The sequence below is a fragment of the Pteropus vampyrus genome, unplaced genomic scaffold (assembly GCF_000151845.1).
Source record: "Pteropus vampyrus isolate Shadow unplaced genomic scaffold, Pvam_2.0 Scaffold126, whole genome shotgun sequence".
NCBI classification, from domain to species: domain Eukaryota; kingdom Metazoa; phylum Chordata; class Mammalia; order Chiroptera; family Pteropodidae; genus Pteropus; species Pteropus vampyrus.
Window position 1 is genome coordinate 3,049,377 of NW_011888907.1, and position 16,951 is coordinate 3,066,327.

At 52.9% G+C, this 16,951-nt stretch overlaps 3 protein-coding genes across 11 annotated transcripts; 2 read left to right on the forward strand and 1 right to left on the reverse strand.

Moving 5' to 3' along the window:
• The first annotated feature begins 571 nt into the window (after nt 1–571).
• Nucleotides 572–2,150, forward strand: NR2C2AP (nuclear receptor 2C2 associated protein). The gene is made up of 5 exons (XM_011366722.2): nt 572–1,010; nt 1,169–1,259; nt 1,472–1,577; nt 1,651–1,718; nt 1,966–2,150. The coding sequence occupies exons 1-5, from the start codon at nt 973–975 to the stop codon at nt 2,080–2,082; spliced, it is 420 nt and encodes a 139-aa protein (XP_011365024.1). The 5' UTR covers nt 572–972; the 3' UTR covers nt 2,083–2,150.
• Nucleotides 2,137–6,775, reverse strand: RFXANK (regulatory factor X associated ankyrin containing protein). Of its 8 annotated transcripts, none has more exons than XM_011366718.2 (10): nt 6,526–6,775; nt 5,834–6,028; nt 5,051–5,131; nt 4,853–4,918; nt 4,511–4,611; nt 4,234–4,359; nt 3,781–3,847; nt 3,323–3,403; nt 2,472–2,525; nt 2,137–2,363 (listed from the first exon to the last, which is right to left on the reverse strand). In XM_011366718.2, the coding sequence occupies exons 2-10, from the start codon at nt 6,018–6,020 to the stop codon at nt 2,293–2,295; spliced, it is 834 nt and encodes a 277-aa protein (XP_011365020.1). In that variant the 5' UTR covers nt 6,021–6,028; nt 6,526–6,775; the 3' UTR covers nt 2,137–2,292. The 8 variants fall into 8 exon arrangements, 4 of the variants coding, with proteins under 4 accessions (XP_011365020.1, XP_023390264.1, XP_011365023.1 ...); XR_002781980.1 differs by having other exon boundaries at nt 2,308–2,363; nt 3,323–3,440; nt 6,526–6,774; XR_896271.2 differs by lacking the exon at nt 2,472–2,525 and having other exon boundaries at nt 3,323–3,440; nt 6,526–6,774.
• Nucleotides 6,776–7,115: 340 nt separating this feature from the next.
• BORCS8 (BLOC-1 related complex subunit 8) lies at nt 7,116–16,411 on the forward strand. Of its 2 annotated transcripts, none has more exons than XM_011366715.2 (6): nt 7,116–7,564; nt 9,809–9,921; nt 10,388–10,452; nt 12,161–12,271; nt 13,682–13,756; nt 15,365–16,411. In XM_011366715.2, the coding sequence occupies exons 1-5, from the start codon at nt 7,528–7,530 to the stop codon at nt 13,713–13,715; spliced, it is 360 nt and encodes a 119-aa protein (XP_011365017.1). In that variant the 5' UTR covers nt 7,116–7,527; the 3' UTR covers nt 13,716–13,756; nt 15,365–16,411. The 2 variants fall into 2 exon arrangements, with proteins under 2 accessions (XP_011365017.1, XP_011365019.1); XM_011366717.2 differs by lacking the exon at nt 15,365–16,411 and adding an exon at nt 13,986–14,276 and having other exon boundaries at nt 7,335–7,564.
• The last annotated feature ends 540 nt before the right edge of the window (nt 16,412–16,951 follow it).

The following is a 16,951-nucleotide window of genomic DNA, read 5'->3' on the forward strand; positions in this document are numbered from 1 at the left end:
ATCATCCAGCACCAGGCTGGACAGTAGGGAGTGGCAGGAGTTGTTTAGTCAATCGATGAACCAAATCTTTAGCCTGGTATCAGAGGCTTTGTGTAATCTTGTTTGGCAGACTCCTGTTCATCCTTCAAAACCCCCTCCTTCGGAAAGCCTGTCCCAGGCAGGATTTACTGGGAAGACAGATTTGGAGGCTGGGCCTCCTGTGTCCCAGACAAGACCCACAAGGCTGATGAAGACTCCCTGTACTTTCAATATCGTGACCTCTTCCTTTGGCCTCTGGGAGGCAGTAAGGTGCAGGGGTTCACAGGTCGCATTAGCAGTTAGGAGATAAATTCGGCAGACTTCTCAGGTAAGAAGACATCTTTATAAGAAGCCGCTCAGTCTCCATAATCAGTTCTCTATACCTGCGGGCACCAAAGGACAGCGCCGCGCACACAGTCGGCATACGGTTGCTTTTACCTGCCAGCCTTCTTCCTCCAGCATCATGGGCAACTCAATCACCGGACACGGGCCCTTTTAGAGGCGGGCGCGGAGGGGAGGGGACTCGAGTTAAACCCCGCCCCGGGAGCGCTAGCGGCGCGGCCTGAGTCACATTGCGCCTGTGCAGTGTCTCTGCGGTTCCGGGTCCAGCTTTTGGTTTTCTGTTCGTAGAAAAACTGAGGCTCGGAACCGGGGCGACCTACGCTGAAACCCACAGGAAACCTGTTTCTCTTCCTTGGACTCGCTGTGAAAGCCTGGCCTCACGCCATTGGCAGTTTCCCTGAAACTCCCATTTTTTTTTTTTAGCAAGGGGGTGATCGAGGCGACATTTAGGACAGCAGTGGACAGGGCAGTGATGGTGCTTGTCCTGTGCTGCAGGTGAGGACGTGCAGACTCAGTCGTGGACAGGGTCACGCTGCTGTGGCTGCATTGGCGCCGGGATTCAATCCCGGGCTGAGCCCAACTCTGACTCCTGCGAGGCCTTGTGGAACTGAGATGACCCACTCTCTGGTTTGCGCAGAGACAGTCAGCAGGTGAGAGCCCGGCGCAGGGGCGGGCAGTGTTCGGGACCCTCGGCCCAGGGGTTGAGCCCTCGGTGGCTAGAGCTGGGGGTTTGTGGAGCAAGATGGTGAGGAGGGGGCCGACTAGTGGTGCGACCAGCCGCTCTCCTTTCCGATTCTGGTGTCTCTAGGGTGAGTTCTGTGCTGAATCGCAACACCCGGCAATTTGGAAAGAAGCACTTGTTCGACCAGGATGAGGAGACATGCTGGAACTCAGATCAGGTGAGGCACCTCCCTGGACCCTTCATCCCTCATGTGAATCAGATTCAGGGGTCAAGGGTACCTGGAGAACTTCGGGGCACCTCTGCTGAGCAGTGTGGTTGGCCAGAAAGATCATGTGCTGAATCCTACCCCATCAATTGACTGTGAGAGAAGGGCATAGCATGGCTTTGAGCCTGGAGTGACTGTGGGCCTGTTTCCTTGTCTGCTTCCAGGGCCCCTCCCAGTGGGTGATACTAGAGTTTCCCCAGCGCATCCGTGTCTCCCAGCTGCAGATCCAGTTCCAGGGGGGCTTCTCCAGTCGCTGCGGTCGCCTAGAAGGTACTGGTAGGCCATGGAAGGGGGGTTTGTAGGGGCACCCCAGCCTCACAGTTGGCCCCTTTTCCTGCTGCAGGTTCCCAAGGGTGTGAGGCTCTCAACAAGATTGTGGATTTCTACCCTGAGGATAACAACTCGCTTCAGATATCCTGCCCTGGCCTCTGGGGTGGGATGATCTGTGCCTCTGAAAGCTGTGGGCCCTGTATGTGATCTTGAGAAAATGGCCTCTAGGTCTGCATTGCTTCATCTGTGAAATAGGCTGATGATAACCTATTTTGCATGAGAGTCTCAGAGGGGTCCACAGTGTGCAGGGTGGTGTCTGACTCGACTGGGTAGGGGCTGGTGGGTCGGAAACGACAAGCCACTTGTTTCCCTTGACTGCTATGTTCACACCTTTCCCGTGCCAGCTGCCGAGGTGGACCGGCTGAAGGTGATGTTTGAGGACACCACTGACTTTTTTGGCCGTGTGGTCATCTACCACCTGCGGGTGCTGGGGGAGAAGGTGTGAGGTCACTGTGTAGCTGCTTCCTCCAGGAAGCCCTCAAAGAAGCACAATGAAGTCTTTCAAGTTCTGCACAGGTTTATTGGTTTCTCTCGGGAAGGGCCCCCTCCCACTGTCTGTCTAGGAGCTGCCTTTAAAGCCCGTTCTGGGTTCTCCCAGCTCTGGGTCAACTGTTTTGTTCCCTGAGTGTATGAGTCCCTGGGGGGCAGGTGGCCTTCACTCAGGATCGGCAGGAACCAAGTTGCTCTGGAAGAGTTTGAGGATGTGGTTCTCAATCACCTGTTGCACTGGAAGCAGGACAAGGGAAAGGTGGGTACTAATGGAATGTGGGCTGCAGAGGCATATGCCTATCTGCACCTTCCCCTTGGGGGTTGAACCGGGGTGAGGAACCTGACCTGAGAACTGCATCCTTCCCTTGGGTGATGAACATGGACCTCCCCATCCTGCACCTGGATGGAGGACCCACTTCATACACAGGAAAATCCATACTCTTCCCAGGACACAGTAGGGGAGACTGAGGCCCCCATCCCAGGAGCATAAGTTTATAAAAATGCATTTTTTGAGCTTTTCGGAGTCACGAAAATATTCCTTACCAAACAAAATTGGCAAATCATGACATTTAGGAAAGGATGAGAGGAGCTGTGAGAATTGATTTCCGTCCCAAATGGTGTAAGACTCCTTGAAGCAAGGAAAGGATACTTCCCAAGCCCTCATTCCCCCCATGACCCCGGGGGTTGGTTCTGTTAGGATCACCCTGATTTATGGGTGGGGAAGTATAGGGAGAAGTCAAACTGGGGTCTCCCTAAGGGCTCTGCTCACACCCACATCCCGCCTTCACAGCCCTGTGCACTGTGGCCTGGCCCCCTCCCTCTGGGCAACCCACCCTGCCAGGCCTCTGCATGTGCTGCTCCTCTAACCTAGACCATCCTTCCCCCACTTAGGTCCCAGGAAGCCCTCCCTAACCCCCATCCATCCTGATATGGGGCCAGGGCCTCTTTTGGGCCTCTCAGTGCCTGAGTGTCCCCCATCATGGTCTCAGTCACTGACACAGTCACCCCCAGTACACTGGAAGCCCCCTGAGAACCAGGCCTAGCATGTGCCTGGGCCAGGTACACAGTAGCACTCAACGTTTGCTAATGTGAATACTCTTGCTGCTAGCATCTGACATACTAGAGAAATGTTCCATGTTCCCTCTGTGGTCATCCCACCTACCGTACCCTGTCTGCCCCATGTATCTCAGGCTGACCTTTCCGGTATCCCAGAGCCACAGCAAGGTCCATTGGGGTGTAGCCAGAGTCAGCCTCAGTGGTGAGATCGGCTCCTCGGGCTGCGAAGCACAGCAGGTGCTACAGGGGGTGCTGGGCCTGGGGGTTGGGAGCCCAGAATGGGGTGCAGGACCAGAGGTCCAGTGACCCCCAGTGATGCAGCCCCAAGTCTTCCAGTTGCCAATGTAGCCTTGGATGAGAGCCTGCGCTCTCCCAAGAATGTGGCCAACAGAACCCTCACCTCCAGAGCCCCTAGGCCAGACCCCTGTGCTACCCCACTACCTCCTGCCCCCTGATCAAACCTCTGGAAAAAGCAGGCAGTGACCACCTTTCCCAAGATGTGTTCAAGCAGAGCTCTGATCCCTCCCTAGCCCTGAGGATTCTTGCTGTACCAGCTGGAGCTCTGGAATCCCCAGGGCTGGCCTCTACTCCCACTCACCTAGCAAGGCCTCCACGCACTTCACATGGTTCCCACGCACAGCGTACAGCAGTGGCGTCCCTCCATTCTGTCAGGGGCAGGGACAACCAGCACTCTTTTCTGGATTCTCATGCCATCTGGCACCCTCCAATTTAATGTGGTTCCTACTCCTGCTTGTCACCTGGCCCATCTAGCTCCTCCTTTGGGTATCAAATTAGATGCCCCTTCTTCCAGGAAGCCCTTCCTGACCTCCCTTGGCCATACAGGCCACCTTGGCTCTTGCAGCTGCTTGTGTACCTGCCATGACAGTGCTATTCACTACATCTCAGCTTTTTATGTGTCGGCTCCTCACCCCCAGCACAAAAAGAACCTGGAAGTTCTGTGAGACTCAGGATGAGTCTGTCTTGTGTTCTCAGCACCCAAAGCAGGCCTGGTACCCTGCAAGGTGCCCAAGGCTGGCGAGTTGTACCTCACCCAGTCATAGATGTTGATGTCCACATCACGCTCGAGCAGCAGCCCCACGATGTCTGTGTAGCCGCCTGTGCTGGCCAGTGACAGGGCACTCTCCCGCTCCTTGGCCAGGATGTGGGGGTCGGCACCCTGGGGAAAGCAGAGGGAGTGGTGGGAGCATCCCCTGGAATTACGGGGTCCCCATGGCAGCCGCATCTTACAGACACAGCACCAGCAGATTCAGCTAAGACTCCATATAACCCTCAAGTCCCCAGTAGCCCCTAGCTGGGGAGGAACGCACCCACTCAAGCAAGAAGCGGACGGTCTCGATCTCTCCAAAGGCCGAGGCCCAGATGAGTGGGGTAAAGCCACGCTCGTCCGGCTTGTTGATGAGGTTGTCACCTGGCAGGAGGGGGTGGTACCACTGGACTGCACCCCTGCCCATGCTCCCCAGCACTGGGGGAGCGGGGATGGGGTGGTCATCTGGGGTCAGACTAGGGGAGAACACATGTATGGATGCACACACATGGCCATGCTTATAGACACAGGCACACATGTGGACACCCACAGGTCATGTCAACACGTATCAATACACAAGGTCAGACAAGCACAGATACGTCAGCACACTGGTATGGACACACACCTTTCCTCAGATGCTCCTTCAGCTGGCTCAGCTCTCCCTGGGCTGCAAGCTGGTGGATGGACAGGGCTGGGGCCAGAGAGAGGCAGAGTCTTCACCTGTCCCATCCCTGCTCTGTACCTCAGTTTACCCTGTCCCAAGTTGCTCTCAGCTCTGCCACCCTGCTACCCCTCCCCCACCTTGGGGATGGGGGCCACTCACAGTCCAGAGTGGCTGGCAGGGCCGAGACTTCGTTCCCCCGCTGCCGGTTGGTGAGGGTTGTGGAGTGCTTCAGGGAGTTGCCTGCTCAGAGAGAAAGGAAGGGCCTCAACTTCCCTACAGTATGTTTCTGAGGCTTCGAGCCAGACCCTGGGGACTTGAAGCTACCACAGACACTGTATGACTCCTCCATCCACTCTCCACTGATGCTCTTGGGGCTGAGCTCCCCAAGAAGCTTGAAATTGCAGGACCCACTGGCCAGTGGTCTGGGGACATCCCCATAGGCACTAAGAGGTCAACTGAAACCTGAAGAATCTGGGAACCCTGTTGCTCCTAAGAAAAGGCAACCCTTGGATTACTCGGAGCAGAGTCCTGGGCCCTGCCTATCACTAGAGACATTAAATAAGGTACAGAGTGAGGCCCTCAGGTCTCTTGAGAGGCTGGAGGTTTCAGGGGTCCTGCTGCTTGTGTGGACATCGTGCCCCAGGTCTCCAAGGAGTGGCCTGGGCAGGGTTTCCTTTTGGGGTGAGGCAAATGTTCTAGAAGTATAGATAGAAATTGGGGTTACACACCACTTTGTACTCTGAACTGTACCCAATTCTGGTTAAAATGGTAACTTTTATGTTATGGGGATTTTACCACAATACAAACAAATAAGGAATCTCTCGCTGGGTGGAGCAGGAAGACACACCTTAGGTGGTGGGACATAAGACAGGGACCCCATCTTGGGCCTGACATTCCACTGTCTTTGAATCCCAGAGGCTAGAACCCAGGAGAAGTACCTACCCTGAGGTGAGGAGGCACCAGCATCCAGTTCAGGATTCTCAGGTTCCGGAGTGCAGGGGAAGAGACTGAGCACCACTGTGTCTGAGCCATCGGGGACCTCATCCCCGGGATCGTCAGGGTCCCCAAATTCTGGGGAGGGGGACTGCTGGGTCAGGCTGAGGTCCTCTGCAGGCTGGATAGGTTCCATGGGGGAAGCTGGTGGAGGTGCCAAAAGGAGAGTGATGACAATTGTCAACATCTCTTATTACGTAGGCACCAACTGCATACCTGGCTGTGCACAGTAAAGGTAGGTAAACTCTGGCTCAGCCAAGAAATTAAACCAGAGTCCATCTGCTTTTCAGGCCCACTCCTCCCCACCACCAGGACACACAACAGGCAATGCTTAAAAGCGCTGGCTCTGGGGTCAACTCTTTCTGGGTTCTAATCCTTCCACTTAGACTGTGTGAACTTGGGCACATGACTTAATTTTTCTGAACCTAAGTCCCTTCATTAATAAAATAGGGAAATGAAGTCTGAAAGAAGTCATGTCTGTAAACAGCTGAGCAGAGGGCCTGATATACTGACAGAGCTTAATAAACATTCGCTGTAGTTATTTTTTTGGAAGGTGGCCCTGGAATGACTGTGGACTCGACAAAGATATAATTGGTTCCATCCCACCAGCTCCTCCAAACCGATCCAAGAGGTTCACTCACCTCCAACGAGCCTCCTCTGTCACCCTACGCAGAAAGCCTGGGTCCCCCAAAAGTTGGGGGCCCAATTCACAAACTTTTCTCCTCCAATTGATGTAGCGGGGGCAAGCTGGAGCGTGGACCCTCAGCAACCTGGCTGTTTCTGCCGGGACAGAGAGCAACTTAATACGCGACCGCTACCCCCAACCCAGCGCTCCTCTACTGCGCCTGCGCACCCCCGCCCCACAAAAGTGCGGAAGGGCCGTAGCCCTAGTAGCTGCCCCTGGTCCTTTAAGGCTTGGGGAAGGGGCGTGGTTACCTCGGGGGGGGGGCCAGCAATGCAGTTGCGCCTGCGCGTTCTCGTCCCAGGAGCGCGGGAGGGACCCTCAGGGTAGCGAGGATGGGCGGAGCCTCAGAGGGCTCTGAGAACCCTGCTCGGGTCTTCCCCCAGCTCCGCCCACAGGTTTTTTCCAGAGGGAGCCAATGGGTTCCAGTATCGGGCGGGTAGGCGTGGCTTTCTCCAGTCAGAGGGAGGGGAGAGGAAGCAGGCGGGGCGTCCGGAATTTAAAGGGGCGACACTATAACCTACCCCGTCCGTAACAACGTCCGCTCTGCTGTCCAGGGGTCACATGAACATGTGCAGGGATTTGATGGTAGCATGGGAGACAAAAAAGCCGTTTACACGGCCCGAAGTGGACGGTGTGTGGAGTGTTTTCTCCATTTCCTCCACCCCCGGAAAAGGAGTTCGGGAAGGAAGGGCGCCCTTGTCCCTCCCGCCTCCGTGACCCTTCTGGAGTTTCAGGGGGTCCCCGCCCCCTCCTCACCCACCTCCCAGTGTGCCTCCTTCCTCAGTCTCTCACTCACGGCTCCTCTCCTGTCTGGGTAGCCGGAGGAGTGGGGAGGCCAGGCCAATTGGTACCAGAACTGGGGTAGGGCCGTGTCCGGCTTCTCAAGGAAAGTTTAGGCATCTGTCCCCACCTCCAGACTTCCGGTTCCGGTTCTCAGGTTCTGCGGGCCGCGATCGCTATGGAGGAACCCGAGATGCAGCTGAAGGGGAAGAAAGGTAAAGCGCGGCCCAGGCCTGAACAGAGAGGTCAGGAACTCGCGGAGGAGCCAACTGACAGGTGGCAGGAGCGGGCAGAGGCGGGGAGGGAGCGTGAGGGGCAGACACTGAATTACTGTCGAATCCTGGTTCGGCTGCTTACAAGTTTTGAAACCTTTAGAAAGTCCCCGTACCTCAGTTTTGTCATCTTCAAAATGGGGGATATAATAATCTCCTTCCCTCCACACGTAGGGTTGTTGTGAGAATTCAGTGACCTGATGTTTGTAATGCATTGGAAGAACACTTAGGGAGTGGCAATCGTGTGCGAATTGTTGCCTTTTATATTAACGCATTTGTGTTTGTTTACATTGGCTTATCAAATGTTCGTAAATCACATAGTTACAAGTTACAGAACGCCACAAACTTTAAATCAAAGTTTTTTCGTTACTTCGTTACACACATTTCTAGTTAATTAAAAGGCACAAGTACATTTAATTCCACCTCCTTTGTAACAACACTGAGGTGTAAGCTTTGCTATGCTCATTTTCAAAACGAGGAGACCTAACACAGTAAAAGGACACACAGTTTGGAAGTGGAAGGTTAGGCCCGTGAGCCCGACCTGTTCACACTGGACAGAGTCATTTGCAACTTCTCTTGACTCCCAGACACACCAGGGCTGGCTCTCTTGCCAAGCACACTGCCCTGGACAGTGGCAAGGGGTCCGTCTCTGTAGCTAACCTTGTGGTGGGTACTGTTATCATTGCATTTTTGTAGAGGAGGAAACTGAGTCTCAGAGAAGCCCCTACCCTCAATAATCTAAGCTTTAATTTTTTTTTTCCTTTAAACATGTAGCCTAATAAAGAATGAGAATTTATAAGAGAAATGAAACAATGTGCTGAGGTTGAGAGTGAGGTGGAAGGGACATCTGATTAAGTTTGGTAATCAGGGAAGGCTTTGCCCAGGAGGTGATATTTCAGCCGAGATGTGAGGCATGAAGAAAAGCCTAGGGGAAGGGCGTATCAGTGGCAGGAACAACAGATGCAAAGGCCCTGAGGTGGCAAAGTGTTCAGAGCTGCACTGCAATACAGTAGCAACTGGTCACAATATTTGTGAGTGTTTAATTAAAGTTAAGATAAATTAAAAATTCAGTTTCTGAGTCACATTAGTCACATTTCAAGTCCCCAGTAGCTACACATGGCTCTTGGCTACCATACTGGACAGTATAGATTATAGAATCTTTCAGTCATCTCAGCAAGATTTTTTGGACTGTGTTGGGAGTGTCCAAAGAAGTTAGGAGGCCATTGTGCCTGGGCAGAGGGTGAAGAGAGCAGGGAGGTCAACAGCATACAGAACACTTAGGGCCTTAGGGGCCATAGTGAGGAAGGTGGATTTTATTCTTTGGCTGATAGGAGCCAAGGAAGATTTCAAGCACGGGAGGGACATATCTGATATGTTTATTGTTAGGAACTCACTCTATCTGTTTTGTGGAAATGGGACTGTTGGCAGGAGGGGAAGCAGGGAGACCAAGGAGGAGCTGAATCTGTCATCCAGGGGAGGTGGCCATGCTTGGACCAGTGGGGGCAATAGGTGGTAATAATGTGTGAGGTTTGGCCTTTCTTTGTGGCAGAACCAGAAGTATCTGCTCATGGACAGTGTGGATGACCGGCTGACTTAGCCCCACAGGGGAGAGGGGGAAATAGGACAGGTCTGGGGAGTAGGCTGAGCAAAGATAAAATCTCACAGAGGGAGGCCTCAGTTGGATTCTGCAGGGGGCTCAAGGGGATAAGATACGCCTTCCAATTGTCCCAGCGCACAGCGGGGGACACAGGTTTTCATATCTCTCGATGTTTAGTCATGACGGAGGGCCACCCAGGGATATAACCTTCCAGGCACTTTCTGATCCAGTTCATCCTCCAGGAAGAATCTCAGATTCATTTATTCATTTATGGTAAAAGGGATGCATAAGGATCTGAGTGGGCAACAGCAGTGTCCACTACAAGTGGGCTTGGGAGGGGAAAGGTCATGAGTTCACTGGATGCATTAATAATATGAGTGAGGCCTTCTGTGACCATTTCCTTCAAACTGTAGTCTGGGCCACAGGTGACCCAGTTGCTGTGGTGGACCAGACACTCCTCACCACTCTGGCTGGACTCACAGGTTGAGCAATCAGGAGTTTAATGCTTTGTCTCTTTGTGTCTGTTCCCTGCTCCTGTCTCCCCTTTTTGTTCTGCTGCCCTCCACTCCGATGGCTGATCTTGGACCCAGTCACAGACAAGTTCACTGAGAGTGTCTACGTCCTGGCCAACGAGCCATCTGTGGCCCTGTACCGGCTGCAGGAACATGTGCGCCGCTCTCTGCCAGAGCTGGCCCAGCATAAGGTAAGCCCCTGCACCCCTGCCACTGACGCCCCCAGGGTTCAGACATCATGAGCTGGGGCCATCTGGTGGAACAGGAGCTGTTGGGATAAGAGTCAAGGTTGAGACACCAGCAAGAAGGTATATGGTCACTGAGCTAGGTTGAGGCCATAGGTGGACAGATGTGGGGCAGATTTGGAGGAAGGGGACAACAGGCTTACATTAGGACCTGTATGGTGAGAAGGAGGGAGCTGTGTGAAGACTAGAGGGAAGGGCACTCCAGGGAGAGGGAACAGTCAGTCAGTGCAAAGTCCCGAAGGCATTATAGCCAGGTGTTCACAGAAAGCTTAGACTGGTGGGGGAGGGGAGTTGCAGGTCGTGGTCTGGAGGGGTCAGTCTCTGTAGCCATGGTGATCGGTTGCTTCATCCCAGAGAGCTGGGAGGATAGAGGTGGCAGCCCCCACTGCTAACAGCCCCCCATTCCCCACAGGCCGACATGCAGCGGTGGGAGGAGCAGAGTCAGGGAGCCATCTACACAGTGGAATATGCCTGCAGGTGAGCACTGTAGGCCCCCCGCTGCCAGGGTCACCCCACTATGCTCAAAAACAGTAATCGGTGTTTCTTTCCATTATAGCAGCTTTGCTGGCCTTGCCTTCTGTGTTTCTGTTGGTTCCTCTGACTGTATTTAATGCCTTGGCTTGTTTTCATTTGCCTTGGGAGTTTGGCAACTTTATTTAGAGTTGCTGTTTTCCCCTGGCACAAGCTCTGGGTCATTAGGTGGAGGCTGGACACTCCTAGCAGTTCTTATCTGTGGCACCATGGGGTTTGTTTGCCTGTTCCTATAGTCTGGGCGAAGATTCCTTGACAGGAAGCCCTCCTGCCGGGGGCAGTGAGCTGAATGTTCTGCCATCAGCAGTCCTGGCCCCTCTACTGAGATGGGAGTGACTTGGACAAATGGTATCTTCCTGAGGATGGCAGTCACAAACACCCTCCTTAGTCCAAGGAAGAGTAGAAAAGAAATTGGAGTTTCTCTCACAACTTCTGAACAGATCTGGGACAGCCATGAGCTTGTCAGCAAGGCCCAAGCTAAAGGAAGAATGTTTCAAAGTCTCTACTTTCTCCTGGTTCCTCTAACTGCACTGTTCAGTGCAGTAGCCCAGGCCACCAGGCCTGCACACTTAAATTTTAGTGCATTAAAATGAAATAAAATGAGAGATTCAGCTCTTCAGTCTCTCTAGCCATATTTCAAGTGCTAAGCAGTCATCTCAGTGGATAACGAAGTTGTCTGTCATGTTCCAGAAAGTTCCACTGGACCATGCTGGGCTAGGTAGGAGGCCAGTGTGCTGACTTCTGAATGCTTTACTTTAGTGAGATGTGAATTTCTATAATGCTAAAAGGCCACGTTCCCTTTATGGACACAAAAGAGCCCTTAGCTTTTATTTGTTTGAAATGCTTTATGCAGTGTTAACAGCTGGTGTAAAATTGAAAGATATTAAATAAATTGGAGTAAACTATTCAATAGTGAGCTTATATTAGCGAGGTTTTTTTTTTTTTTTTTTTAATCAAGGTGGGTGATCAAACACTAGAAAAGCTGATTCCACCTGGCAGCAGAAGATGAGCAAGTTAACAGAGTGGGTGACAGTGAATGCTCCTCCCCTCGATCTCATGGATATTTTCAAGCAGGTCCCTGGCTGTTAATAAATGATAGTGATTTTTTTGTCTTTAAGAGAAGGACTTTAAAAGAACATTTTTATTTTTACTGCAAATGTTGCATAGGTGACTTTCTGAGATTAGCAAGTCCCCATGTGGCTTGGTAAATATTTTCTTGTAGCGCCATTGGAAGGGACATTTTCAGTAGACATTCATCAGTGTGGCGCCAAAACCAGAGCTGCACAGCTTTGCAGCAGTCCCCCCTAACTGGTGATTAGTTATCCTGGTTCCATCTAAACTCGCCTCCGTAGCTGTTCAATTGAGTTCATAAGCTTGCTTCTGAGACAGGAATAGGTTATCTAAGAGGAAAGCAAGATCTTTTTAAGGCCCTCTTTACATGCTTATAGCTCCTACAGAATATTAGTTGGTCTAGCGGTGGGGATTGCCATCAAGTGCTCATTGCATAATGTCCTCTAAGCTTAGCACGGAAATCTCAACTTTAAACTCACAATGAGCCCTCGGGGAGGCCCACAGAATCCCCTCAGGTACCTGCTAAGCTCTGGTTGAGGGGTGAGGCATGGCGGCACTGACTGGGTTCATCCTCCCATTTCAGTGCCGTGAAGAACCTTGTCGACAGCAGCATCTACTTCCGCAGTGTGGAGGGCCTCCTCAAACAGGCCATCAACATCCGGGACCACATGAATGCTGCCACTCAGGGCCACAGGTAGCTCCTGGGACTACCCACTTCTGCTGCTCTCAGCCTCCTCGCTGTAAGGACCTTCGCTGCTCAGCCACAGGAACTGCCACTTCTTGCTCCTTAGACAGCTCCCTTTCCTCATCTCATGGTGTCTGGTGGCTTTCTCTCGTCCTTTGGCATCTGTGGTGGGAGAGTTCAGTCACTCAGCATTCAGATCCTCAGCTCTGCTGTGTGCCCAGCCTTGGGCTGGGTGCTGGGGACACAAAGGTGACTGGGACAGGTGTGCTTGAGATCTCTTGGGGAGACACACAGGAACCAGATAAACTTGGAACACACCAGAGCATTTCAGACATGTGCAAAGGAAAAAAAAAACGGAGGCAGCAGAAGTGCAAGCAAAGGCCTGAAAGACTTGCAAAGGGTGACAACCCAGGACAGTGTTCCAAGTGGGACAGTGGCGAGGGCAAAGGCCCTGGGGCTGGGGAGCTGGGTGTGTTGAAAGAACATCTAGGAGGTGGATGTGGCTGGAGTGGGTGAGTGAGGGGTGGATGGAGTCAGGGAGGTGAGCAGCAGGTAGGGCACCCAGAGCTGGAGGAGGCTTTGAGCAGAGGGGCAGATGGACTAAAAATGAAAAGCACTTACAGTCCTTGCACAATGGAGAGAGAGTTTATAGGGGAAAGCGCTCTCTTTGTTTTTGTTTTCATTATAACTTAAACACACACACATACACCCACCTGTAAACCATAACTGTAAACCATAACTCTACCTTGAGATGTGTCTGGCTCCTGTAGTTTGGGGTTCTGACCTGCCTGTATTTAGAAAGAAAACCTCCATGTTGCTGTTCCTGAGAACTGAGACATGAGAATTGTCAAAATCAGAAAAGCCTGTGGATGTGTAAAAATGGATGTGCAGCAGTTTTCTCTTTGAGGGTAGCATGGCAAGGGTTCTCTGGGTTCGTTTGCATTAAATTACCATCTGGTTTGGGCTGCTCTGCTGCTGGTTAGTAACAACCATGAGGACTAGAGTTGACTGTAAAGTGCATGGAACAGTGCCCTGCACACAGAAGGGCCTCAAAAAGCTATAGCTTTTACTTTGAACTCATGGTTTCCCAAGTGCTTTCAAATGCCCTGCTTGTGCTTAATGTTGCAAAATGCAACATGGTTCGGAAACACTAGTAGCAGCTTGAGGTGCTGCTAACACTTCTCTTTGGAAGCCATGTGGGTTTGAAGCACCCAGTCCTGTGCGAGTCCCAGCCATGACCTCTGAAGTGGGTGGCTAGTCCCATTTTTATAGAGGATGTCCTGAAGACTCAGGCCAGGGGTCTTGGGAAGGTGACCTTAAAGCACACATCTGCTTAGCTGAGTAGGCCTCATGGCCTTTGACATTGGCCTCATGGCCTCTGACCTTGGCCTCACGGACACTGCACATGTTTTATTCCAGCCCCAAGGAACCACCCGCACCCTCCTCAGTCTGATCCCGGAAGAGACTTGGAGGTGCTTTGGCCCCTCCAACCAGGTCAGTGCTGAGCAGGGCCAGAAACCTCCCTGTACTCTGTGCTCTGAACTAACACTTTTGTTATCCAAGAAGGGACCTACTGTCTAACCACTTGGGCTTTCTTCTGGGTCTGTAGGACACTTGGTGGGAGGTACAGGGTGGGGGAGACCTTGTACCCTCTGCTGCTAAGGGCTGTTGTCAGCCCATCTCCCTCATGCTCTCTCGGCCATCTTCCATGCTCCTTCTCCAGGCCACAGGCCCTGTCCTGATCCCAAGGACTGCTCTAAGACAGAGAGGGAAGCTCACATTTTCCTACCCTGACACATGCAGTTACCACCCAGCTCTGGAGTCCTCGCTCCACCACTGACCTGCTGTGTGACCCTGAGCAAGTTCTTCCTCCTCTCTGATCTCTGTTTTTTCCTTCTGTCAAAGTGGTTTATCAGGTAGCAAAAAGGATGCTGCTGTATGTGGTGGTGTGTGGTGTAGCAGTCAGTTACTGCTGTGATAAATTAGTTCAAAATTTAGTGGCTTATAATACCAATCTGATTACTCACGATTCTGTGATTTGGGCTGGACTCAGCTGGGCTGTTATGCTGGGCTCTACTGAAGGGCCACTTGTATGGCACTTGTTGATGCTTCATGGGGGCTGATAGGGGTGGCCTCACACATGTGACCCTTGATTGATGCTATTGGCGGTGGGGGGTCTAGTTCTCAACCTCCATGTGGCCTCTCAAGCAGGTCAGCCTTGGCTTATGGTGGCTGGGCACCAAGTGGGCAGCCCCAGTGCACACAGGCTCATTCAGCTTCTGCTTGCTTCATGTTTATGGCCAAGCCCAGAACTGGATAGGAGAGAATTTCAGAAAGGCGTCAATACTGGGAGGTGTGATTGACTGTGTGAGGAGAATGTGGCACCAAGAAAAGCCTGGTGTATTGTTATTTTGTGCCCATGCAGGAAAGACCCTGGCCGATCCGAGGTACCTGAGGGACTTACTGAGCCCCTGACTTATGTAGCTCTCAGAGCCCCTGCCCATTTTCCGTGATGGTGCTCTGTACCATGAGGGCCCTCTCTGAGGGTTGGGGATGCATGAATGGGGACCCCATGTCCCTAGAGCATCCGCCTCCAAGAGGCAGCAGAGTTCACACATGTGCAGTGCAAGAGCACTTACTGGGCACCTGCTGTGTGCCAGGCTTAGCTCTAGGCCTGGGGGTGGTGAACAATCCCACAAGCTGTGGGATCACCTGGAGGACATCTGGGAGGGCCTGGGGCAGGTCACGTGTCCCAGGGCCCTTCCCAGTGTTGCCTGCCAACCCTGGGCCCAAAACCTACCATTTCCCTGTCCCATCGCCTGTGCCCTGGTCCCTTCCACCCTCCCACCTTAAGGACACTGCCCTGTGTAATCTGCTGTCCCTCCATCTCTGTGTCCCCTCTGAGCAAAATGCTCTGTGCTTCTTCTGATCCCACCTTTGTCTCTGCAGACCCCGCTCTGCTTGTCCCCAGAATTGCGGCCCCACGTCCCCTCTCAGAGCCTCCATTTCCACTTTTCCCCAAGCTGCTCCCTCAGGGTCTTTTTAAACTGATGAGGTCAACTGTCAGCCTCCACTAACCTTTGTCCTCACTGCCTCTCCCAGGGTCCTACATACAGCCGCATTTTACAGAAGAGGAAACTGAGGCTCAGATAGGCGAGGCAGGGTCACCACCCCTGACTGCAAGTGTGGAGTCACACCCGACCCTCCAACCCCCTGGGCTTCATCTCTTCCCCCAACTCTGTCAGGCTCCTGCTTCAGGTGCTGCCTCATCTGGGTGACCCTGCAGCCCTGGGAGACTCACACCTCCTCGCCCTGACCCTCACCCCTAGTCTGACCAGAGCTGGGCCCTTGGACACAACCTTGTGAGACCTAGGAGGGACTGAAGACGGAGCAAGTATTGACAGTGCAGTCCTCCCGCTCCTGCCGAGGCTCTCCAGGCCAGCTGTGAGTGTCCCAAAATGAGGCTTCGCCATCCCTGGACTCTTACTCCACATCAGCCATGGCCCCTCAGACCAATAACTGCTGCCATGTTAACCCCAAATGATTACCCATCGTGTGCTCAGTGCTGTGCTGGGGGCTCTGCAAGGGTCATCTTTCATCGTGAGAAAGCCCTGTGAGGCAGGTGTCAACCCCAAAATACAGATGGGAGAAGAGAGGCTCCAAGATTTGGCATGATTTGTGCAAGGGTACAGACCTAGAGGAGGTGGTCCCCTGCCTGGTTTGGTTCCAGCCCTGCCTCTGACCTGCTGTGTAATGGGCCTGGAACTGGCCCTCTGTGGTCCTCTCTCCATCTGGACAAGAAAGGCTGGACTGGACCTCCTCTACAGGCTGAGGTGGACATTTGTGCACCTACCTGCCTGGCCTGCATTCTGCCTCAAGCAGAAATACCCACCCAGGCTCAGGCCGTATGGCTCCAGGAATGGACATGGGATCCCCATCTCCCAGGTCACTGATTGGTTTGAGATGGGCATGTGACCCAATGAGAGGTCTCCCCCAGGAAATTTTGCTGGAAGCGTGGGAAAAGTACCATCTTCCCACTAGGGTTGTTGAGCTGGGCAGATGAAAGGGAGCACCTGAGACCATTGCATGGGCCCTGGATCCAGCTGTACCTGACAGTAGTGCCTAAATTACAGTATTTGCCAAACTTTCTTTCTGCTGACTCAGATTGGCCCGCACTGATCCCCTTTGAGTTCTAGGCCTGGAGGTCATGGCCCATGGTCTGTACACCTCCAAGGCCAGCTATGTACCAGCAGAGTGCCCAGTGAAATGTATCAGGAAGATCAGAATAGAGTGGTTTGGGGTATGGCAGGGTGGGTCCAAAGCCCACTGCTCTGGGAGGAACCCCCACACTTCCCTTGGCACTGTGGATAGTTGAGTGACAGGGGTGGCAAGAGCCAGGGGCACTTTAAGGGAAAAAGAGTCCTGGTGGGGTGTCAGGGCTGTGGAGGGGCCTGAGGGCCTGGGAGAGGGTTTAGGGAGACAGGAGGTGTCATGGAAGGACCTCCTACCACTGCCAGGAAATGGGGGTAAGTACTCTTTCTCCCTCATAGGGTATACTTGGGACCTCTGTGCTGCTGTTCTCCCTCCCCACTGCCCCTGTCTACCATACAATCATTTATCCAGCAAATATTGACTTCCCTCTGCGAGCCAGGCCCTGCCTACCCAAGGGATGCCCTGGTGAGCAAGACA